This window comes from Castanea sativa, chromosome 5, assembly GCF_040712315.1.
Source record: "Castanea sativa cultivar Marrone di Chiusa Pesio chromosome 5, ASM4071231v1".
Taxonomy (NCBI): Eukaryota; Viridiplantae; Streptophyta; class Magnoliopsida; order Fagales; family Fagaceae; genus Castanea; species Castanea sativa.
In genome coordinates this window covers 49,110,756-49,135,426 of record NC_134017.1, presented here as the reverse complement: position 1 = coordinate 49,135,426, position 24,671 = coordinate 49,110,756, and the positions used below count along the sequence as shown (strand labels likewise).

The following is a 24,671-nucleotide window of genomic DNA, read 5'->3' as shown; positions in this document are numbered from 1 at the left end:
CATCTTGTCCTCTTCAGAGAAACTTAGGACTGGCAGGATACTTGCCTTAATCCTCTTCGGCTGATCCCGTGACTCCTCGGCAAATGTTCGAGCAACTGACATTACCCTGAAAGGAGCTGAGCCAGTCCTACCAAGTGCTGCAAAAATGACATTGATAGTACCTAGAGGAGGTCTGGATGAAGGACCGTCGTGGTTTGCCACTCCTGATTGGTTTCCTCGCCCGTTGGGTTGGTACAGAAACTGTTTTAGCTTTCCCTCTTTAACCAATTGTTCCAGATGATTCCACAAAGTGCGACAGTCCTCGGTGGTATGACCTCTCTCCTGGTGATAATGGCAGTGGAGATTTTGGTTGCGTCTCAAAGGGTCTCCTGCCATTTTATTCGGCCATTTGAAAAAAGGCTCATGCCTTATTTTCTCCAACAGCTGCTGCACCGGCTCCCTGAAGACGGTGTTGACCACTTGTGGGGGTATGTGACCAGCCTACCTGGAAAAATCCCGCGTAGGCCTATTGTTGTTGTATCGGTCCGACCTGAAATCCCTCATTTCTTGTGGGATAACCTTCGCCTTGCCTTTTCCTATTTCTTGGCGATCTTCCTCAACCCTTTTGTACTCGTCGATGCGATCCATCAGTCGACGTACGCTTCTTACAGGCTTCTTCGTCAAGGATTTCCTCAAGTCATGCTCCGTTGGTAGGCCGACCTTGAAGGTCCTTATGGCTACATCGTCAAAGTCTCCGTCGATTTCGTTGAACATTTCCCAATATCGGTCCGAATACGTTTTCAAGGTTTCCCCTTCCCTCATGGCCATGGATAGTAAAGAATCCAATGGACGAGGAACTCTACTGCACGTGATAAAGCGAGAACCGAATGCTCTAGTAAGCTCTTTGAAAGAATCAATGGAGCCTGCCCTTAAGCCGTCAAACCATCTCATGGCTACGGGACCTAGGCTAGAAGGAAAAATCTTGCATAACAAAGTTTCATTCCTGGAATGCACTGCCATTCTGCGGTGAAATGACTTACGTGCTCCACTTGATCCGTCCGACCATTGTAAAGAGTGAAGGCCGGTTGTGTGAAGCGCCGAGGTAACCTCCCTTCCTCCAATCTGCGCGCGAAGGGTGATCTGGAGATTTGGTGTAACGCTCTTCCCATTGCGTCATTTCCCAAGCCCCTAGGGGGTAGTCTCTGCCACGCCTTTCATGCAGATTGTCTTCCTCGGAAGAGACATATTCACACAGGGGAGTTACGGATCTCCGCTCGTAATTGTCATCCTTGGATCCTTCCGAAGAGGGGTCAGAGACCGGAGGAGTTCTTCTTCTCCTCTCGTGACGCAGTCTCCTCCTTAGGCCGTCAATCTCTTTCTGCATGGCCCTGGCATTCCTCTCATAAGGAACTCTACTTCCTCCTTGCGAATGACTAGCACTTCTGATGGTGTGTGTAGTATGTACACTTCCTTCTCGGTTCTCTCCATGATCAGGATGTAAGGAGTGATCCTCACGCTGGGAGCCGACGGACTCTGCACTGCGTGGTGGTTCCGATCCTACCATGATGCCCTAAACTTCCTTAAAAACTAAATTCCCATAGACGGCGCCAATTGTAAGGACACAATTCAAGTTCTCAAACCACGACTAGGAGGAAGATGGGCTTGAAAGGCCTTTCTTCACAATGAATTTGTAGAGGATGGGTTTATAATTTAGATTTCAAGGATGGCTTTAGACAATCACAAAAAGAACGGGCTTTGGGCCCAATAGAACAAAACAAAGAATCGTTTGCAAAGAGTAAGATTGAAAATTCCTCCTCGGACTGTTTCCGAGGATAGTTTCTAATAGTATTTCTCAAGTGTGGATACAAATATTGATTATCATACACTTTTTCTTTCTTAAAAGGCCTCCCCTTTCTTCGTATGCCTTCCCTCCTATTTATACTCCTCCTCTTCTCTTCATCATCTTCCACTTTATGGCCGCGACCCTCATTTTTGGATACTTGTCCCATCCATTCTTCCCTAAAGCCCGCTGGGATTTGGGACCAAGTTCCAAGCTCTATGCTCATGTCCCATCCTTCCATCTATATTGTCAGCGTATCAATTACGGGGTCTTTAATATATGAGCGGTGGTAGCAGCTTTACTTTAGACATTCCACCGCTCTTTCTACTGTCCTCCACGTATACTGTGTATCCTCGGCTTAACATTCCGAGGACAAATCTACTCCTCGGACGGTATGGGACACTTAAATACTCCACGATCATTTTGATGTTTTCGGATTTGGGTTTCTAGCCCAAAAGACCTTGTTGGGCCGTCCATTATAAATTACAGGGCCCAATACCCCTACAATAGTGATTAAAAAGAAATATTTTCTTTGACAGAGGTTAAACAAAATAAATTCTTAAAATTACCCATATGTGTCTTTCTTTTTGGTGTTTTGTCAAAGTTACATTAACACTTATGGTTTTTGCAAACTCAACAAAATGACTAGGATTCGCAATTTTGAAGCCCTGTCAACTATATGACTTTTTTTTCGACAGGCATATCAATATTTGATAGACATAAGAGCACTGATTGGATTTATTTTACTTTCGAAAATTTGTTGCAACGTTTCATATTAGCTTTTTATTTATCTTAACCATGTAAGGAAATAATCAATAAAGGAGATGCTTATGTTGCATGGTCATAAAGATAATTTCTTATATAAGAAATTTATATTGTGCCCGTGTATCGCACGGGACATCAACTATTTGGTCTTAAAAGATAGAAGAACCATACAGATACAGTGTGAAATCTGGAAAGAAAAGGATCAAAGCATAGTTTGCATTGAAACAAAAGAATCAAAGGTTTGGAAAGAAAAATATATGAAATCTGGAAGTAGTAGTAGTGGTGGTGACGATACTGATAATTAAAGTAATGCAGTATCATTAGCTTTGTGGAAATGACAAGCCAGAAGCTTTTAAAGGCTTCCCATTCAAACTCCTAAGGAAAAAATATAAATTAATAGAAAAAAATTATCAACAGTAAAATAAAGAATATATATCAGCATATACCTACCATGTCGAACCAACTGCTCAAATAACTGATCACCAAAAGTCCCATCGGAAAATCTTGTTGAAGATATATAGAAGTGTCTTTGTTTGTTCTTCGTTACCAAGCCAGCGTCCAATTGTAATTATCATTTCCCTTGACAAGCTAATCTCTGGAATGATCCGGCAAAGGTTTTCCGAGTCCATAGAACTGACCTCAGTAGGTTCTACCTGAGGACAGGGAACAAAAATTTAATTTCCCAAAAAAGCTCCAAATGTTCGTAAGTCATCATACATACCTCTGGCTCAAGGTGATTTCCAAATCGTGTTTTCAGATGCTGTGGACTCCCAATGCATCTTAGTCAGCCTCCAACCTTCAAATCAAACACAAAAGAATCAAAATATTTTTTAAGTGACATTAACAAGTACTTCAGTTTAGTAAGGAGCACATAATCTATACCATTATCCAATCCTTGTGCACAGAGCTTGAGCTTCATTCATGTAGTGAGTTGTAAGAATTACTGCTATCTTTCCAAGCCTGGTAGATAAACGAGATATCACTTCCCACATGAATCGTCTGGCAAGAGGATCCATACCTACAATAATGAATTATTAGCAACAACAACAAACTAGTTGATTGGCATATGACCACCTAAAAAGTGAGTCTACTACATTATTGCAAGGAAGCGAAAAGAAAGATTAGTTTTAAAAAAAAAAACACTAAACAATGAACCCAATTTTACCCAATGTACTCTATTTTTCTTCTTGTACTCAATTTTACTAATTTTGACACACAATATTTTTGAGTAGTTTTCGCTAATTAGGCTATGTTTAGTGGAGAACAGTTTTTTTCTAAATTTTTAGATCATCCATTTAATTCATGTATGTTTTTCATATTATAATGTTTTTATATATACTAGAGGACACTTGTCAAGTATGGTCAATAAAAATAAAAAACAATGTTCACTGGGAGCGGTAGATGACTATGCTAACTACCATGGAAATGAAATTACTTGTATTATCGCACAACATATTAATAAACACAAGAAGAAAATAGAGAAGACAAAAAACAAAACAGAGGAAGGCAAAGCATATATAAGTTGTGTGATATCTATTAAGACACATTCACTTCTACCAGCCGTTAGGCCAAGGCTTAAGTAGCCTAGGCCATAAGCTGCCCTTGCTTGAAGGACAATCAATCATCATAAGAAATAGAAAAAAGACAAGTAGTTTTAAAGGAAAATTACCTGTGCAAGATTCCATGACCATGGCAAAAAGCAAAACCCACCACACATTACGAATGTTTTTCCACCAGTAGCAAATCCCATTGAACAAGGCTGTCAATCAGAAAGGGAAGACAAATTGTAAGCTATGCATATCTAACAGCTAGATGTCATATCTATATCAGTCCACTATAAACACAACCATATTGAATGCGATAAAAGAGCTCAATACCACTAGTTGTGTAATAAACAAATTCAAGAAAAACACACTTGCAATTGAAACTGATCATCTATATAACTTTGTCCTTAACTGCAATTCAAATTCAAGAATTTATAGTTTTCTAGTTAAAACCGTTATCTATCAAATTTCCAAAGAACACTCATGATTTCATGTTTGTTTATCCTTTTGTTACTTAAAATTCACAAGAGAATAAAACAAGTTACTTTTAGTCTAAATAAGCTCAAAATTCCATATCAATTTGTCAGTGCAAGGCTCCTTTGCTTTCAACATGCCTTGCAGAAACATAATGTAAGGATCAATCCTATTTAAAATCTAGTCTTAGCATTTCACCAAGAACTTATAAGGGAGAAGGTGCCAATTGAACTAGAGCTCATTGGCTTAACATCTAAGCCTTATCGCATTCAGTTTTAAACAGAATTAAAGTTTATTATTTTCTACAACATAGAAACAAAGACAACATAACAGATGTTCATATTATAGAAATATTTTGACATAATATATATATATATATATATATATATATATATATATTTTAGTGTTACATTCTAAGACCCAAAAAGCACTGAAAGTCAAGCTCTAAGGTTTATAATAAAATATCAATTTTTGGTATCTAAGTCTCAAGATATGTAAAAAGCCTATGATGATTTTTTCCTAACATAAGTAAAAGAATCTTTATTCAAAAGAGAAGATAGTTCCAATATACAAAAGACTCCTACAGAATTACAACCTGAAATTCAAAAGGTCTAAAATAAGATGAGGAAGCTATACCGCATATAATAGTAACTCAGTCATACAAAGATCCCACAAAAGACTGTTTAATAACATGCTGAGGACATTCAACACCTTAAGAAATCCTACTAATTTTAAGTAGATTTTAAAGAAGTAACATCTTTACAATTTTTTGACAATTATTATTGTATTGTAATCAATCAATATATATATATAAAAGCAGAGACCTCGTGCGAAAATGCATGAGGTCTTGCCATGTGGCACTCTAAGCTTCCATTTAGTCTTTTTAACCTTTTTTAAATTAAAATTTTTAATTGTAACCCAATAATTTATAGTAACTTATTTTTACTATCACATATATGGCCTAAAGTTGACAATGACCAAACAATTGTAACCTTCTAAAAAAAATAACCATGTTGTCAAAGTAGATAAAAAGACCAAGCCCATAAATATTGACCCAAATATGAATTTTCCACCAACATGTAGCTGAAAGGCTACAACCTTTGACCCACCCCAACTTTCAACCCTTGCCAACATGTACCTCAAAAGATAACCCATGCTAAACACCCCACCAACATGTAGCTCAAAGGCTACCATCTGAATTCCCCACCAACGTGTAGCTCAAAGGCTAACCCACGCCAAGGCTGACCCACCCCATAGTTCAGCAGATGAAAGCTTAAATATTTACACACAAACCCTCTTCTTCCTTCCTAGCCAAGAATTTCAATCACAGCGAACCTCTGTTTCTCTATACAAAAACTCTTAAACTTCTAAGAAAACAATGGTTTCCATTCCAACTCAGTGATTATCTGTACAAACACTCTTCAACTTCTAAAACAAACAACGGTTTTCATTCCGACTCAGTGATTATTTGAAGACATAAATGCAAGAGCTTAAAAGATTTCAGCGTTTAGTATTTTGGGCTTCAATGTAGCCTCTTCCAACCAATTATACAATGCATTAACACCAGGTAAATGCCACCTGATTTATGAAATTGAAGAGTTAGTTTCATTTAATGTTTTTTTTGCATGTTGTAAAATCTATTCTTTTATATATCTCCGTCTCCTTATGTCTCAAAACTTATGCCACTATAATTTATCACAATTCATTTCAGAGTGGTATGTTTACTTTCTTAATTTTATGTTCCTCTTAAATAGTTTGTTTATTAATTTATTTTTGAAGCCCAAAATCTAAGTTCGTTGTTATGCCACTATAATCTTACTTCTCATTTGTTGTTTATTTAGTTTAGCCATCTTTGAAAAATATTTATAATTCAATAGTTGTTAATCCACAGAAACAATATTGATTTGTTTGTTGAACCAAAAAAAATAAAAATAAAACAAAACAAAGGAAGTATTTACAATTAATTTCAAATTCTTTTTCAAAAACCACGAGGTCCCTTAACAGTTTTGAGTAGAAGAATTTATTGGGGGAAATGGAGGCTGCAAGATTTGCATGCCATAGAAGGCGTATGATCATGTACAAGAAAAGGATGGCCAAGATGCATTCTACAAACATAGTGTCATCAAAGAAATTTGGAGGTGGAAGCCATAGGAGTAAAAAGCATAAAGACATAGCAATGATCCATGATACAGATAGTTGTAAGCGAGCAAGACTTAACAAGCGAATGGTACTCAACCTTAACTGTACTCGGGAAAGTAGTTCAAATGCTCAATGCTTGCGGCAATCAACCCCTTTAGTTATAAATGTTTTTTCTCACTCTGTGGTTGGGCTTAATGGTAATGTTGCTACAACAACTACTGTGAAAGAATTCGGGATACATCTGCCTACAAATGCCAGTGCCTTGGATAAGCATCTGCCTATAACTGAGCTTATAGGTACTAATTTCATAATTTGGAATGATTGTAATGATATAGTAATTAGCTTGGTTGGAGTATTTCTTTGGTTGTCACTTGCCTAAAAGTCTGTTGAAAATTACACAGTTGTTAAGATTTTTGATGCACCTTTAAATGAGAAAAAGGTATGGAACAAAAAAAAAAAATAAAATAAAATAAAATAGCACAAGCCAGTATGCTATATTGTTTCTTTCTCTACATTATATTGATGTAAATAATGTGCTCAAACTTAATATGAATGCAAATACCTATGCAAAATCTTAGCGACGACAAATCTGCCAGCACAAACTTTATAAGATCCAGCCAAAAATCTTCCAGTGCCATTTCATCAATGATCAACATAAATGATGCAACAAAAGGAGAAAATGATAAAAGCTCACAAATTGAACAAATAAGGACAGACCAAATTTCAAACGTTGAAGATGAAGAAACAGATTATAATAACATACCCCTCAATATGCTCTACAAGCGTCGACATACTTCAAAAAAACAAAGCATTCAAGAAACAAAAAAACAAAATTTCGCAATAAAGCTCTTTATTACATCAAAAAATAAATAACAATAATATGGAATGAATTACCAAGTTTTTATCAACTTTTATAAAGCTCTTTATTACATCACAAAATAAATATTAATAATATGGAATGTTACCATGCTTTTATCAACTTTTATTATACAATATTACTCTAAAGTTGATTCTTTTTTATGAAAATAGATGGCTAGGGTTTTTTTTAATTGCAACATTTTTTTATTTTTTATTTTAACCGTTTTTTTTGCAAGCGTGGCAGAGTTTTTAAAGCCCAAACATTGTAACGTGCAGCTGTTTCACTTTAAAACTGTATACGTGGCAGCATTTTAAGAGGTTTTTTTTTTCCTATTTGTCAATACCTCCTTAAACGTAGGAATTAACTTTCTCTCAGCTTCTGTTATTATATATAGTATATGTGTTTGCAAATTATAATTGTTACTTTTTATGATAAACTCAGTACTAACAAAGTTTTATAACAAATATGTTATAATATATGTACAATATTCTTCATAAAAAATTGCATAAACTATTACGACATTATCTGTGCATCGTACGGGCAACTTACTAGTGGTATTAAATAGCAAAAGAACCACATATGCCACTTACTTGAGCATCAGCCACCGACGAAACCAGGATATTACCAGTTATTCGCTTCTCGTGTCCCTTCAGTTTTGATTTTACCTTAAAACAGCTATAATTCACACCACTTTATATTAAGAGAGAAAAAGAAATCACTTTTTTTTTGGGGGGGTGGGGGTGTGATTAAACCTATGTAGCAAGTAATTACCTTATCAACTCTAACTTTATATGTGTATAGTTGAATCCTCCATTCCAATAGCTATGATGTTATTGTCTTGAGGATGAAATGCTAGGAAGGTAGAAGCAGCTGGCATGAATGTTGTCATTACCTACAAATTAGAGCAATTGATGGCAATCCATTAATAATTCCAATATTGATGAAGTTTGCAAGACATGTATGGAATGACTTACCTTGAATGTCATCATATTAAATAATGAAACCTTTCCACCACAGGCTGATATCACATATGAATCATTTTTGATAGTGCTATACATGGTACTGATTCTTCAAGGTGGACGCCTGAGACATCATTAGCCATAAGAAGACCACTGTTTGGTTGCCAGTGCTGAGGAACAATATTGGCTGCGGCCTTTAAACACACACAGACTTCAGAATTCTCCCCCAACAAAGAAAAATCTCAAGCAGGCATACACAAATTATTAAGGAAAAAAAACTAAGTGAACCTGCTTTAAGCTAGCAATTACCTTTCCACTTGGATTTTGTTCGTTCCATGCCCATTTCCACAGCTTCTGAACACCATTTGACCCAAGTGCCAAAACCCCAATGCCAGAATTTGCATATAGAAGTCGAACAACCTAAGTATAAACATAGGACAGAATGCATCATCAAGTATATAAACTTTATAATAAAAAGTCAAATATAGTAAACTTGCAAAGAGTTGAGAGGTCACATTATAACCAACCTGTGTATATTTATTGAGGTTGGCTAGGGACCCTCATCAAACTTTATGTATAAGACTTGATCTTTTCATATGTAGGAAATTGAATGGCAACATGACCTATCCGGCCAATGAAGGAAATAAGAATCATGAAGATTTTCTTTGTTGAATTAAATGATGTGGAAAGCACGTTTTAGTAATCGCTTTGAGCAGAATGGGTCTCAATTATTCTAACAATTTTTTTTTATTTTATAATATAAGTAGTTTATTTGCAAACTCACACGATACACATCAAACTAAGGAAGAACTTACATGTACAATCCTCGAATGCCTTCCTCATGTGCTATCCTTGTCAATGCAGAAAGCATATCTTTGTAAGGAATTACATGCTGCCTCATTCCCTATCTCTGAATGAAGATGAAAAAGAAATGAATATCCACAAAACACCTCAATGAAACATAAACAAAATGTGATATATTGGGAAACTTGGGTATTACCAGCCATATCATATTATTACATTACAATATCATTTTATGAAAGAAAACACATATTCTGACCAGCTTTCAAGCACAGTATCATCAACTCATGCCTTAGATTTTAAGACTACTAAAGACAATAAACCACAACGCTACTAACCATTTTTAAGGCCCCTGGTTTAGGTCGTAAAAATGGTGGGACAGGATAGGTCATAAGTGGAAATCTTACTGACCAATAAATATAATACTACCATCTACTATAATTATATAAAAAAGTGAATATATATAAAACTGAGTTTATATATGTTAATTTGTTGATGATATTCTTCTAATTTCTCCCCTTACCTTAATTTGGCACCTTTCTATAATTTTTTCTTTAATACCCTTATCTAAGTCAACCACTTTTCCCAAAATCAATTTGTCCATTGATATCACATTACCATGTCAGGCTTATACAGCCCTTCATCTCATATGGCAGGTTGCAAATTACAAGGATTGAAGATAAAGTTAAACTTATCTTAATGGAAGAGAGAGAGAGAGAAGGGAGGGACCAAATCATGTTGTATGACAGTTAACAGAAAAGTGGGGTATTATCTTAGAAACAACTTGCCAGCTTAAAAGTGATTAAGCATAAACCACCAGGGGCTGCTTTTGAATTAACATTTCTAGCAGTCTTCCACAGAATCTCCACTTGATCAATTCTAAAGAAACTTTCCTGTTAAAATAGGGGTATAGAACTCAAAGAAGACAGTTTTAGCTTAGACATTCCTGCACATCTCTGAATGCCATGTCACAGCAAAGCTTAATCATTCTGACTAATAATATATTCTGACAGTCAATAGTTTTTTTTTTTTTTCTTACTAGGCAAAACTTTCTTCTGACATTCACATAATAATCAAACTTATCAGCTCTTCAGGTAGGCAAATGCTTCTCTTTCTAATGTCTGAGAAAAAGTTTTGTTTTCCCAATTTCAAAATTGAAAAGAGATAGATATTGTTTCAACTGGAAAAAATAATACCTAGTACTAAACACAGCTATAAAATGTATCTTCAAATGTTAGTTGACTGTTTAAAGGGGAAAAAAAGGTTGAAGAGAAAATTGAGCATGAAACCAGGTAAAATAATAGACTCAAACACTGCTACCATAGTTTCACATATTTAAAGGCATTACAAACAGAAGCACATATATATAAGTATTAATAATTATGTAAGTATGAATAAGAGACAAGGCATTACAAACAGAAGCACACCACAATAATCAGCAGACATAAATCACCACCAAAAAAAAAATTGAGTGCTTTGGAGTTCGACCTGTTATTCTGAAGCATAAGAATGCAATTTTCTTACATACTACAGTGTGACTACCAACTAAACAAATAACTGTCAAGATGTCTTCTGCATCAAATTATATGCATGGCCAGTGCAACATAAAATAATAGACTCAAACACTGCTACCACAGTTTCACATATTTATAGGCATTACAAACAGAAGCACATATATATAAGTATTAATAATTATGTAAGTATGAATAAGAGACAAGGCATTACAAACAGAAGCACACCACAATAATCAGCAGACATAAATCACCACCAAAAAAAAAATTGAGTGCTTTGGAGTTTGACCTGTTATTCTGAAGCATAAGAATGCAATTTTCTTACATACTACAGTGTGACTACCAACTAAACAAATAACTGTCAAGATGTCTTCTGCATCAAATTATATGCATGGCCAGTGCAACTTAAAAAGGCAATTTATAGATTCAAGGAGCTAAAGGCATTAAAGAGAGGGCTGATTGGAGAAGAAGGATTTATGTAGCCCACCAAAAATAAAAGCACAATACATTGTCCAAAGAGTATTTAGCGTACACTCAAACATACTATGGTAGTCAATTTGAAAAAAGTACCTATCATTTGCTAGATTCCAAGCTTCCTGCCTCAGTTCTGGAGGTGTTTCGAGAATGGCAAGGTAGTTAGATATGAATTTATGAGGATGTTCAACATGACAAACAAATCCCATCTCTTTCAATACATGTCTTTCTGTTCTGTTCAAGTCAGTCTTGAGGTCATGATATTTCTGTTAGAAAAGTAATAGGATAAACAAGGAAACCATGAGAATTTATTGCATTTTTAGAGAAAAATAGGAGGACTATATAAGTGCAGAGGAACCTGAAGTGCTAAAATTAACCGCCTATTCAGACAAAGCCATTATACTCGGTGGTTGCCAAAAGGAAAAAAAGAAGAAAAATTAAATTCTTGTGCCAAAGAAGAAAATGATAAACAGGTAAGTTCTCCATCCTACACTCTATTCTGTGGAAAACAACAAGGACTTGTCTTGCTTTCCTTGGGCTTTCCTCCAGCTTTGACGCAAGCCACAAGCAGCTTGCAGCAACTTTCTGCAAAAAATTATCATATCCCAGAAAATTAAGGGATGAGTTACATGGGAATAGAAGTTTTATGCTGTTCCAAGTTAGTAACACAACTATTATTCATTTGTTGCTAAGAAAATGTAAGAATAAAAATACATTCTGGAAAACAAGGACCTTAATTCAATGAAGCTCAAGGCAACTGTTGGACTTGGTAGTGGTGAATTACGGATACAAAACTAGTGGTAAATTATCAATTATCCCAAAGGAATAACTAATAGAAAACAGTGTATTTAATCATCTAACAATAATTCTAACACTCCCTTTATGTATAATCTCAAACTCTACCTTAAGAAGTGAGGCCCAACACATGGGATTTTTAACATTTTTAAAGAAAGTTGGAGTGAAGGTAGGGTTCCAACTCATGACCACCTGCATTGATACCTGATAAATAACTAATTGTCCCAAAAACTTCAATTATTAGGAAATGGTGAATTTAAACATAATTCTTACAATTAGAACATCATGGATACATTTCAAAGAACACTTTCTTTCCTACATTTATTCTCAATATAAAGAGAGAATGATAAGAGACATAACTTAACCTTAACATTGAAGCGGTCAAACAATTTCTTGCAATAGAAACTGCCCGGTCGCCACAGCTTCAGGTACAAAGATTAAGGTAACATACTGAACCAACAAAATTAAGAAAAGTAAACAATTTCATAAACCCAACATATAAAGAAAAAAAAAAAAAAAAAAGGATACAGTTTAAGCAAGATGCCACTTTCTTGGATGAGATCACAGCCATAGATTCGTATCTTCATCAATACCAACTTTCCTAGAAGGTGAGTTCTTTAGATGCTCATCAGTTAAGTAGAAATTGTCAATCGCCGTGTATATCATTCTAAACCAAATAACTCAACAAAACTGCCACAACATAACAAATACAAAATTTTAGTCCAACATACCCATCAAATTTTTATTTTTATTTTTCAAGTCACAAACATGAAACTGTGTACAAACATGAACGAAGCATTTAGATTAAGAAAATTTGGAGATTACCTTAATTATTGTATTGGCACCAAACCTTGAGGGTCTCTAGCTCCTCTCACCATTGAACTCACGGGAGGGGGGCAGGTCTGGCTGTTGGGGGGTGGACCAGTGGTAGTGTGGTGATGCAGAGGCCAGAGTAAGGGGATGAGAACGAAATTCGGAGGAGAAAATGAAAATCAAAATAGAATATTATTCATAATCTGGAGTTGGTCTTAACATCCCACAATGGATTTGTTGTGATGGAAGTGGCAGCCCCAGCACCAGCAGCAGCTACCATAATCTCATTGAATGAAATTACTAATAATCTCATTAATAGCATCCAAAATGAAAATACAGCATAAGGACATGTTCTCACTTGATAAGTTTTAAAGATACCAACCAATAATTCCCTAGTGAATGTTCAAACCAACACTGCACTGTTCTTGTGTAGACCACGTGCGATAAACCTGTTCTTGTGTAAACCATATGCACACCAAAAAAAAAAATGCATATTTTTGTGCAAGGTTTATAGTTTTGTTTAGCAGAATCATCACGATTACAGAGACAAACTAGGAATTTGACAAGATCCTTAGAAATATTATTTACTGAGTTTGGTTTATTCTTGAGAATTTTGTTTACAGAAAATTAATTTGATACAATCTCATTTTAACATTTGAATATAGCTTGGGGATAATAATCTATTAACATGCAATTGTTTCAATTTTTAAAAATAAAAATCTATGTTGTCAATTATTAATCTAACAGTTGCTCAAAATATCATAGAAGACTTTCGTTCATGAAAAATTGAAAATCAACGTCCAAATTCTGAATTAAGAAATACCTGTGCAAGAACCCATGACCGTGGCAAAAAGCAAAACCCTTTTGCCCCATCCAAAAAACAAAGTGGTCTTTTGAGTTTTGAACAAAGGAATACATAAGAATAGTCACAGATACAGAGAATAATATGAAAAAAAAAAAACTCTATAGTGTTTTTTTTTTTTTTTTCCAACTGATAAAAGGGAAAAGAAAGCAGTGATGCCCAGTCCAAAAGAGAATGAATTAATAGAGAAAGTAATTGAGTTTGATCAAAGCATAGAAACAAATTTTAGAGAGAGAGAAGAAACCTGTGCTGCGAATGGGTCGAGATTTTGTCTGTTTTTGATGAGAAGCAAACGGAGACAGCACTCTCTGCACTCCTCAATCTTTTGCTCCATCACTCTTCGTATCAAAATAACCCTCCATTGCCGATACTCTCTCTCTCTGTGATTTCAAAATCTAAAACAAGGTCTTATTTAGAACTATATGGGGATCGCTTGGCCTGGGATTTTTGAATGTTGCTCAACTCAACGGTAACATGTTTTGAAATTCAAAAGAATTTTGTAGTTGGACTTGGATCACTGCTAAACTATATGGGCCTATGCTTATTTAATTGGGCCATTATTATTAAAATGTTAAAACTGATATAAACTATGGTATTTTCTAGCCCACTAAAAAAAAAACTGAATTTATTAGCGTGTGTATATATATATATATATATATATTTTTTTTTTTTTTAAATCACTTGTGTTTGAATTAAAATAAAAGTTGATTTTTGTTTCCCATAAATAAATTAATAAGTCAATTTTTGTTATAGGTTTTCACTTCCAAATTGTTGATGATATTTAGTGATTACCCTTTGTCCATCATGACAAAAAAGAGTAAGTGTAGGAAGAGTAGGATATTGCAGACATAAATACTTTTTTTTTTGTTGATATATATAGCTAAAGATAGGTTTTTTTTTTTCTTTTTTTTGAGAAACCTAAAGAAAGAGTTAGCTTAGACTATTGGGGGCGTAAATTAAGTGTTTTTATTTACTTTGATATATATGATATTTGAGTAGCTTTTACATTGTGTATGGAGTTTAGAGTTTAGATTCTCTACCCATTTATTTTGATTTCCTTGAGCTAAATTATTATATTTTAAATGCTAATTTAATTTATATATCTTTTTATTCGCATTTGTGAACAACGACAAATGGAATTGTTACTTAATGATATTATAATATTATATGCTACATGATGTTTTGGAGTTTAATTCTTGTTGATGCAATTCCAAAACTTTTTTTACATGGTGAATGAAATGATGAAATTTATTAAGTATGAACAGATTTGAATTGTTTTGTGTATAAATACTTGAACAAGTTTTATCCGTTTATGTATGAACAAGTTTATGACATAAAAAAGTTTATGAAATATTTGGAACTTATTTCATTCACCATGTATGAACACGATTTTTTTATGTATGATGTATTGTTATTGTACGGATGATTGGACTTTTTCTTTTATGAATACTTGATAGATGGACAACTGGACATTTGACAAGTTGCTAGCTAAATAATTAGAGTTTAAGCTTGTCCATGTAATTGGACAGCTTGCTAAATAAATAGAAGTTTTTATGATCAGGTTGATGTATGGATATTGAACTTGAAAGCCCAAGTTTTTTTTTTAAAATAATTTTTTATAAATTTTCAAACCAATTGAACCGACCTCATAAAATCACACCACCGTAGGTCAAAAACTGACCCTTGGTGGTGCGTATCAGTTATCGATTAAGTTACAAATTTTTTTTAAAAAAAAAAAAAAAACCAATTTAACTGAACCGCACACATCCCTTGTCATAACTTTAGTATTGTAATAAGGATTTTTTAATGTGTGCCCTAAGGGCACACAATAATAAATCACTTTTGAAAATATTTTCTTGTGAATTGAAAAAGTATTGACAGCTTTTTCAATTTTCGAGAAAATATTTTCAATAAAATATTCTTTTATTGTCATATTTTATTGTTTCTAAATTCTATTATTATTATTATTATTTGCTAAATCTCTTTCATCTAATATTATATATGCATCCATTCTCATGTACCGGTATATCATTTAGTATTATTTTATTGAATTTATTGTTTTTATTTATACAATATATTTGTATTTGTCCTGTAATGTGTTAGATTGTTAAGAAAGTTCTATATGGTTATTGAAATAATTTTCTTTGTTAAGTAGATTATTTCTATATGATTGTAATTTGTTGGATTATTTTAGTTATGTCAAAAAAAATTAATATGACAAATATTTCCATTTTTTTACGAAGTTTCAAAATATAAACATAATATACACGAAAGATACATATATTGTTATTTTCCCATTTACATATTTTTCTACCAAATTTTCAAAAAGTACTTATTAAAAAGATGCCGAATTATATCCATCCGTATACTTGTCATATTATACTCATAACGTATTTTACTAATTATGCTGCCGAGCATTTGAGCCCACCCAATTTTGCCTCAACAAACTCGATTGAGTGCAACTTCGAGTCATGACTCACTACTCCGAACAATGAAAAATCACACAAAATAAAAATAGCCCGCCTTTCACAATAAATTCAAACAGAGAGAGAGAGAGAGAGAGAGAGGTCATACATGGTAACGAAGCCATTGAGAGACGCATCCAACAAGAAGTACAATAATGGTGGAAGGTTCTCGAAACCCTTGGATATGAAGAATCTTAGTTTTTCAGAGAAAAGAGGAGGATAGGTGGAAGGAAGTGGAAGAAGAAGAAGAAGAAGATGGATTGCTTGACTGCCTTTTACTAGTCCAATCCGATCTCTCCTCTCTCATCCATCAGGTAACTGCTATCTCTCTCCTTACAATCTGTTTGTTTCTTGAGAAAATGATTTCGAAAACAAGGATTGCATCTTGCTCTATGTATTTTACAACCTCAATGAAAATTTTGCTCAATCTTTGTTTCATTCGCCTTTTGTAAGTTTTGATTATGTTAGCTTTTGTCTTTGTTTGGTTGCTCAGAAAGTGTGGAGGTTATATTTGTGTTTTTGAATACTTCGCTTCAAATTGAAAGAGAAATTTACTGTGTGCATTTCAAATTATAGATTGCACAGTATTGTAGTTGTGCTTGTAGGTACTTGGATCTTATTGTATGAGAAATCTTGTTCTTATTGTGATTTTGGTTTTGATTTTCGAAATGTATAGGAGATGCTTAATTTAGGAAATGATTCAAGGTGCAATTTTTATCTATATGTTCTCAATGGAATATCAGTTATTTCATAATTTGTTTGTCTTTGTTATAGTTTTATATTGGTTTCAATTTCATTTTGTGTTGTACTGTTATATAATTCTTCTATGATTTGGATTTGTACAAAGTTGAGAATTTTGATCCATCGTTGTGTCTTGATCTTGTAGATTCACTTACACCCAATTGGAGACTTACCATAAGGTAAATCAATCATGTTCAAAGTACAGAAAGAAACAATAATAATCATTATGGTGATAAGAAGAAGCTCTTACTCAACCAGAGCGACGAATATCAAGAGCTTAGGAAGGCTCAGAATTGTGTAAATCAGCAAGATCAAAATTAAACACATCAAATACATTGAGAATGACCTAAAAAGGAGTATTCCTTGAGCTGGCATCCCTACTAGGTTCTTCTGAGGACTTGCAATAGAGGGTGATAGAAGGATTAATGAATATAGGGGATTAGGGAAAATTGGTTGGAACTCCATAGACAATAGACAGGTTGGTGATTCCCAAAATTCCACATGATGGGAGATGCAAAGATATTTGAATATGAGGTTGTAGTAACCATAGTCTTTTTGGGTTCATAACCAAGCAAGCAACATAACCAAGAAAAGAGACGGTGTCATAGAGAAGTTTGCATTGTGTTTTGCTGTGAATGGTGGTAAAGGGAGCATGATAAATTGTGTAACAAGTAGACAAGTAGTAAAGTTTATCAACAAAAAGTAGACAAGTAGTAAAGGGAAGCCTCACCCCAAAACCGTTTAGTAAAGAAAGGTACATATGAGAGTCCTAGAGAACATTTAAGATATTGTAGTGTTTGCGTTATGCACATTCATTATGTTCGGAGGTGAGAGGGCAAGAACAATGAGGAATGTTTCCATTTTGCTTCAAAAAAATAAACAAGAACATGACTATCATATCATGAAAATTAAAAACATAAAATAATAGAACTAAGATTTTTCACTAAAGTATTATAAAATTATATAATACTTCCAGAGTACAATAATGCAGTGCTTCTTTCTCTCCTATAAATAATGAGTCCTATTATAAACTTAATTAAAGAGACCAACTATTATGTAAAAGAATGGAGCACAATATTATTGTATTCCTAGAGCATTTATAACTACCAACCTAAGAGCCATTAGAGTATGTCTGAATCAAGGTTAATTTTTGTGTCATACATCAATTGTTATAAGCTAACAGCTACATACACTAAACTATTGACATTACGTTTGATTGGGGTGAAAATGAAAGGATAAGGGAAATGGGTGTTTTTCACTATTTGGTTGAGAAGAGAAATAAGAGGGGAAAGAAAATAGAGTGGGTTTCACTTGGGCCCACAAATCTCAATTTCTCCAAATCGGGGGAAAATAGAGAAAACTTGGGATAAAGACGCAATTACAACTTTTCCCATTTGTACCCATTTGAGTCACTACCAAGGTGGATCGAGTTCTTCAACCACTCGCGTCATCGTCCACACTTGCAATCCAACGACTCTACAAAGGGCCAATGTTCATGATGATTTGGTCAAATCAAGTTGTCATCAAATCATTCATACATTTCCTTGGTCGCCACCTCCATAGACGCCAATCTCGCAGCTAGATTTTGCATAATTGTCGACCACAAACCATTAACCTAGTTTGCCTTTGGTATATATTATGAGTAATATTTATGGCGAATTATTAATTTGGTACTTAAAAAAAAGTTGAAATAATATTAATTTATATATATATATATATATATAAGTTTAGTAACTAATATTAATTTGTTAATAGAATATTTTATGAGTATTACTAACAACATTATTATATAATATGTGCAAAATAGTAATTTAAACAAATTATAATATATTCCCTATCAATATTCTTTTCACTTTTTCATCTTTTGTGCCAAACACGTATGATGTAAAACTACCTTTTCAATCATCTCAACATTTTCCATCCTCTCATTTTTTCATCCTTCCAACTAAACCAAGATTAAATTTTATTTTAAGATCTCAGAATTTGGAAGAATATTGGTACTCTAGTGGGAAAAGGAAGGAGCTAAAACTTCTCAAATTAGCCTTTTACGTAGTAATAGTCGCTTTGATTTCATTATATAAAATAATTCTATGTCCGTATGCTTCTTCAATAGTAAATCACTTAGTAAAATCGAATAAGAATCTAATAATGCTAAAGTTTGCTCATTCATCAGAAAGTGTCGCCATTCTAGAATTATTTTCATTGGCTGAAATGATACAAGCAGGCCTATGATGCAACATAAAAATACCCAACCTCATTTGAATTGTGGAATATCAAACCTAATTCATGAATAAGTAAAGAGAAGGATGCAAAGGTTTTAGGAACTTCTTGTTCATCTCTTGTTTGTTAGGCAGGACGGCAGAGGTGGTCCTTTGGTGCATGACATCCATAGACTACACTCCAAGACGCATGGGTCAATGAAAAAAGTGACCATCCTAATAGGAAAAGTCCAAGTTGATCGCAAAGGGGTACTAAGCAAGTGCAGCAACTTAGATTACTAAGCATCAGAATTAGATGGTGACTGGACAGTCTTGACCAACCAATGACCGCAACAAAATCAAGAAAAAAGAGGAACAAAATTAAGACATTGAATGTTGTTGCAAATGCTTCATTGCCGACCAAGGAGTTCTAAATTCTAATGACCAGAATCGGGTACATGTTTCATGTGTTGAAGAGCCCCTGCTCAATGTTATGTCACACACACAAGTTACCTATGCCATGAAGAAAGAAATTAAAGATAGAAGGAAACTATCAGCCAGTTATTAGTCTCCCAAAACAAAATCCCAACATTTAATGAGCAGTTTGTATTAGCTGAACTTTAGACCCAGTAGAAATTTTCCTTTATTTGGTCATACAGATTTTTTTTTTTTTTTTTTGGACTTCAAATTTATCTTCTCCCCCACTACTTTTGTGGGTTGGCCAAGGTACTCAAGTGAAAATCAAGGAAGGTATCAAGTAGAACAGACAAAGTAGCTAATATCTGATATAAGAATTATAAATGTCCTATTATCATCATTAGCGACAATGATATCTCCCAGTGCTAGATTTCCATTATAGATAAGCTCAACTACCACCATGCTTCAGATCTTTAGGTTTCCAGGGAGTAGTGTCCAATTATATTTCTAGTAAATGGCCTACTTGGTGCATCCACTTCGTTTATCCTTTCAATCTGATTCATAAGTACATGGCCAATGAAGGCATGCCCCACCAACCACACTTTCAATGCCAAAACACTCAGCTACAGGGAAGTTTATGCTTATAGTGGAATTCCCCTAACAACTATAGACACCACAAATTCTTCTTTACGTAATGTTAAAAAGGACGCAACGAGTTCTTGCTAACCGGTGCACTTCTGGTTGCTCCAATCAAATCACAGAAAATGATAGAAGCAGCAAAACCATTTTTCCTTTGCTTCTAGCTTAAAAAACACAGATGCAACATCACTAGGTTGATGTGGGCCGACATGCTTGACTGATAAGAACCTGTTTGCACATACTTATTGGGTTTGCATATTGAACTTGTAGTTGGTGAAATAAGCTATCATGTGAAAGCAGATAATTTAGTCCAACCCTCCATCACATACAGAGACAGGCACAGCCATTATTCTGAACTCCAAAAAATTCCCATTGTTTCAAGTATATTCTAGCCAATCCTCAGAATATTTGAAAGCTAATTCTTCACAGTAGGATACGTTATCTTTATGGTTTTACTACAAAGACACTGATTAGGAAATGACACATTTTGAATCTCTAGATGCTTCCTTCTTTAGCATTTTTTCCCCATTTAATAGAATATACTTTTTCACATGTAAGTTAAAAAATTGAGAATCTGCGTTCTCACTTCACCACAGGTAATATCATCTCTGTTGTCCTAGATTCTTCTTAGAAGATCTAAGCTAAAAGAAGAACAACTAGAATCAGAGCAAGTCTTGGAAGATGGTGCATTTAGGACAAGCGTAAATCCATAATCTTTAACCAGAAGCAACATTAACCCAAGAACCGCATGGAATTTACTGTTATCCGTCATTGCCACTAACCATTTATCATCACAATCAAAATCCACATCTTTTTATCTGAGATGTCTCCAATTATATCGCAAATTATGAGTTTTGCATGGTGTACTTCGCAGATTTTACCCTCATTGCGAGAGATTCAGATGGCAACATTCAAGATAAATCCAACAAATTGCTTTTATTTTCATACCAAATGCAATAACGAATTCATTGAAAAAAAAAAAGAAAAAAAAAAGGTACATGATACTTCTACACATTGGAGGAACATATAGGGCACCAAAAACAAGTACAGTTCAAACCCTTCTTCACTGAGAATCAATCAGAATGTCGTTTCATGTTTCATGTTTGGTGTATACATAAAACATTCAACCGTATGAAAAATGCCCTATAAGTGCTTATTGGTTTTTCCAGAGCAAATTGTATTATTTTTGTGAACATTCTCTAATCTGTTTTTCTAAATCATAGGGAAATACATATATCAAACTTAAGCTAACTGCTCACCACCATTCATCATCCTTTCAAAACACATAAGATATGGTATTACTATAATTTTTTCATCTGTAAATTTCAATGAAAGAATTTGTAAATGTTTCCAAAAAAAATGGGAACATATATAAGAAGGGAAGACAACAACATGACGTGGATGTTACCACTACAAGACAGGCACTGAAATGGACATTGGCACTGATACATCACCAGCAAAACTTGAATCCCTGTTTGCAGCTGCTGAGTTGCTTGCAAATGCATATCCTACTCCCAATCCACCAAAATGTAAGGCTGCATTCTCACATCTCTGAAACACTCTAGCAAGTGAAGCTGCCTTTCTTCTTGCCCGCTTTGTACCTGTAAATAGCAGAGTCTGAAGCAACCCAGCCAACATTGGGGACTTAACGACCCTCTCAGTGGCAGCTGTTCCACCACTACGGCATAACTCAAGTAATGCTGCCACTGCATTTTCTTTTCCCCTTGGCGTTCCACAACGCATCATCGCTATCAACCCCGCCACTGCCATTTCCTCTTTCCCAACTGCTTCTGCCCCAACTGGCTGCCGAACAATCAAGGCCAATGCACCAGCTGCTTCCTCAGCAACCCCTTCATTTCCCAATGCCCCTACCAATGCCGTTACAGCCCCTGCCTCTATCATTCTCACACAATTATCTGTGTGTGTTGACAGATTAAATAAAGCCGTTACAGCATCCTTCTTTCCTCTTGGAGTCCCATCTCTCAACAGCCCTGCCAAGGCTTCAACTGCCCCTCCCTCATCTGCTATTCTCTTCTTATAGTCGTGAACCGCAGAGAGGCTGAACAATGTTGCTGCAGCATTTTCCCTTGCCTCTGTTGTGTGCCCAAATCTCAAAACTTCAACAATAGATCCCAAACACCCTTCCTCATCCATAATTCGACTCTTATTCTTATCATATATTGATAAATTAAGCATTGCAGTCACAGAATTCTCCTGTGCAACAGGGTTCACAGACAAAAGTAGCTTCCGAAGATGGGGAATCGCCCCAGCTTCCGCAATAAAAGCCCTGTTCTCCTTCCCTGTCTTCGCCAACAAACGTATCTCACGAGCAGCAACAGTCATCCCGCCCTCAGGCCCATTTGCTAGCTGTTGGATGAGAATCGCCGCAGTGGCTCTATTGGCTTCAAGTGCAGCCCGGGTAGGAGCAGCCGCAGCAAAGCCTTCAGTGGACACATCCATAGTCTCCGGCGGATCAAGAGTAACTCCATGAGCAATACACCACTGCATGATCAAACTCCTCAAAGCCCGATTAGGAACAAGCCGATTATGTACAAGCATTTGCCCCGTTTTTGGGCAATTACAATGCCCTTCTTCCATCCACCTAGCTATAGAACTCCTCTCATACGTCTGTCCTGTTGAAATAATGACAGGGTCTCGCATCAAATCCAAGGAAATTGGACAACAAAAGTCCTTGGGTACCGTTATAAACGTGTCAGCAATCTCCTGAGTAATCAAACCTTTCCTAGGCCTCCTTAAACACCCAAACCCCAATCCCACCTCATCTTCCTCAAACCCAAATAACAAAAACCTACAATACCTGGTAAGGGCAACAAACCCATTAAGCACAGACACAGTAGGCTCCACATCTCCTTCGTGATTCACAATCTGTTCTTCCAAGAACTCAACCTCAACTCTACAACTCTTAGCATCTCTGATCCCCAAACTCCCCACAAAAAAAGACCTTAACTCCTCCGAATTCGGAACCTCCCCTTTCTCAAACACGTCGAGGAAATTAAAAAACCGAATCCTAAGGGAATCGTCGCTCTTGTCAATGAACAACCTAGACCTCCTCGCTTGTCTCTGCAACAACTCAACCTGTTCCCTAACATCGTCACTCAATTCGACAACATCTTTCAATGGAAAAACATCCAAAAGGGTGGAAATTTCTTGATTCAGATCATGGAAATGGCCTGAAATCGAATGGTTTTGAAGCAAGAGCCACAACTTACTCGATTTGGCGCAGTAATGGAGGAGTATCTTCGAGCGGTAGAGAAGCAAGTAAAGCTCTTTGAAACAGAGCAAAGCTGTTGAAGGCAAGGTCGATGAGGCTGAAGATGAAGATGAAGATGAAGCTGAGGTCGCTTTTGTCGTCGAGGTCGAGTCCTTGAGATAATCTAAGAGGACGAGGAACACCTCGATTTTTCTGATGAGAGAGCGCGCGTTCTTGCGCTGGAAATTGAAACACTTGTCGGAGAATTTCGATACGAGGTCGTTGGAGATCGTCGCTAGGGTTTGTACCAAAGCAACGTCCGTTAAATCAACCGGAGCTAGGAACGCTTCCAACGACGGCGATCTCCGCCTCCGTAGCGACGAAAATATCGCCGCCGTTGCCATTTCTAAGAACAAGAAGTAGAAGAGAAATTGTGTAATGAAAAAAAAAATAAGAAGAGATCTAGAAGATTGTTTGTTGTACCAAATATTGCAAATTTGGTAATGGAAAACCGAAAAGACAACAAACAATTTATGAAACAGTCTTTTTGTTGCTGTTATTGTTGTTGTTGCTGTTATTGCTGTTTTGTTATTGTGGTTGAAGCTGAATCTTCATACTTCAAAGGTTTGGAAAAAGGAAAAGGAATTCCGGGTCTTTTTAATTTTGGGGAATCCGCGTTTTTGGAGAGGAAAAAGGGTCTGAATTTCCAAGGCTTTACCTTTTTTTTTTTTTTTTTTTTTTTGGGGGGGGTTTCGTTTGTGTGTAAGGAATTTTATTTTCAATGCAAAATAGCAGCCTTGGATGAAAACGACTTTCAATATTGGGTTTGACGGATAATTATCCAGATTCCTGTCCATTCATTTCTTCTACAATACTTTTTTTTTGGCTGTCCAAAAAGGGTAGGCTTTGTTGGTTTAAATTACAAAAATGGGATTTTTTTTTTTTTTTTGTGTGATTTTGGTAAGAGACATGGCGTGAGGTCAGCTTGTCATAGTGTCAGTCAGACAATAACTTTTTTTTTCTCTCTCTCTGCTTTGGTTTTGAGGATGGATGGATGTGTAATTGAGTCTTGTCATACTTTGACTTTAATAAGCCCACAGTTTTTTTTTCTACTATTTACAGCATGTACGTTGCTCAACCAACAACTCTGTTAGTTTTTTATTTCCTTCTTTGGATCCGGTAGCA

The 24,671-nt window shown here is 35.3% G+C and overlaps 2 protein-coding genes across 13 annotated transcripts; both read right to left on the bottom strand.

The window, feature by feature from the left end:
• Positions 1 to 2,663: 2,663 nt before the first annotated feature.
• Positions 2,664 to 14,193, bottom strand: LOC142634406 (uncharacterized). 12 transcript variants are annotated; one of them, XR_012844142.1, is made up of 15 exons: positions 12,966 to 13,392; positions 12,669 to 12,830; positions 12,506 to 12,562; positions 11,837 to 11,930; positions 11,442 to 11,611; positions 9,375 to 9,469; positions 8,869 to 8,979; positions 8,575 to 8,753; positions 8,372 to 8,492; positions 8,191 to 8,275; positions 4,254 to 4,343; positions 3,467 to 3,602; positions 3,306 to 3,380; positions 3,035 to 3,237; positions 2,664 to 2,959 (listed from the first exon to the last, which is right to left on the bottom strand). XR_012844142.1 is itself a non-coding variant. In XM_075808692.1 (6 exons), the coding sequence occupies exons 1-3, from the start codon at positions 7,395 to 7,397 to the stop codon at positions 3,469 to 3,471; spliced, it is 318 nt and encodes a 105-aa protein (XP_075664807.1). In that variant the 5' UTR covers positions 7,398 to 8,161; the 3' UTR covers positions 2,664 to 2,959; positions 3,035 to 3,237; positions 3,306 to 3,380; positions 3,467 to 3,468. The 12 variants fall into 12 exon arrangements, 1 of the variants encoding a protein (XP_075664807.1); XR_012844141.1 differs by adding an exon at positions 14,060 to 14,193 and having other exon boundaries at positions 11,442 to 12,562; positions 12,966 to 13,046; XR_012844143.1 differs by having other exon boundaries at positions 11,442 to 11,930; positions 12,506 to 12,590.
• Positions 14,194 to 21,549: 7,356 nt separating this feature from the next.
• LOC142636483 (U-box domain-containing protein 17) lies at positions 21,550 to 24,400 on the bottom strand. The gene has a single exon (XM_075810720.1). It carries the CDS (start codon positions 23,888 to 23,890, stop codon positions 21,686 to 21,688), a length of 2,205 nt encoding a protein of 734 aa, XP_075666835.1. The 5' UTR covers positions 23,891 to 24,400; the 3' UTR covers positions 21,550 to 21,685.
• Between the last annotated feature and the right edge of the window lie 271 nt (positions 24,401 to 24,671).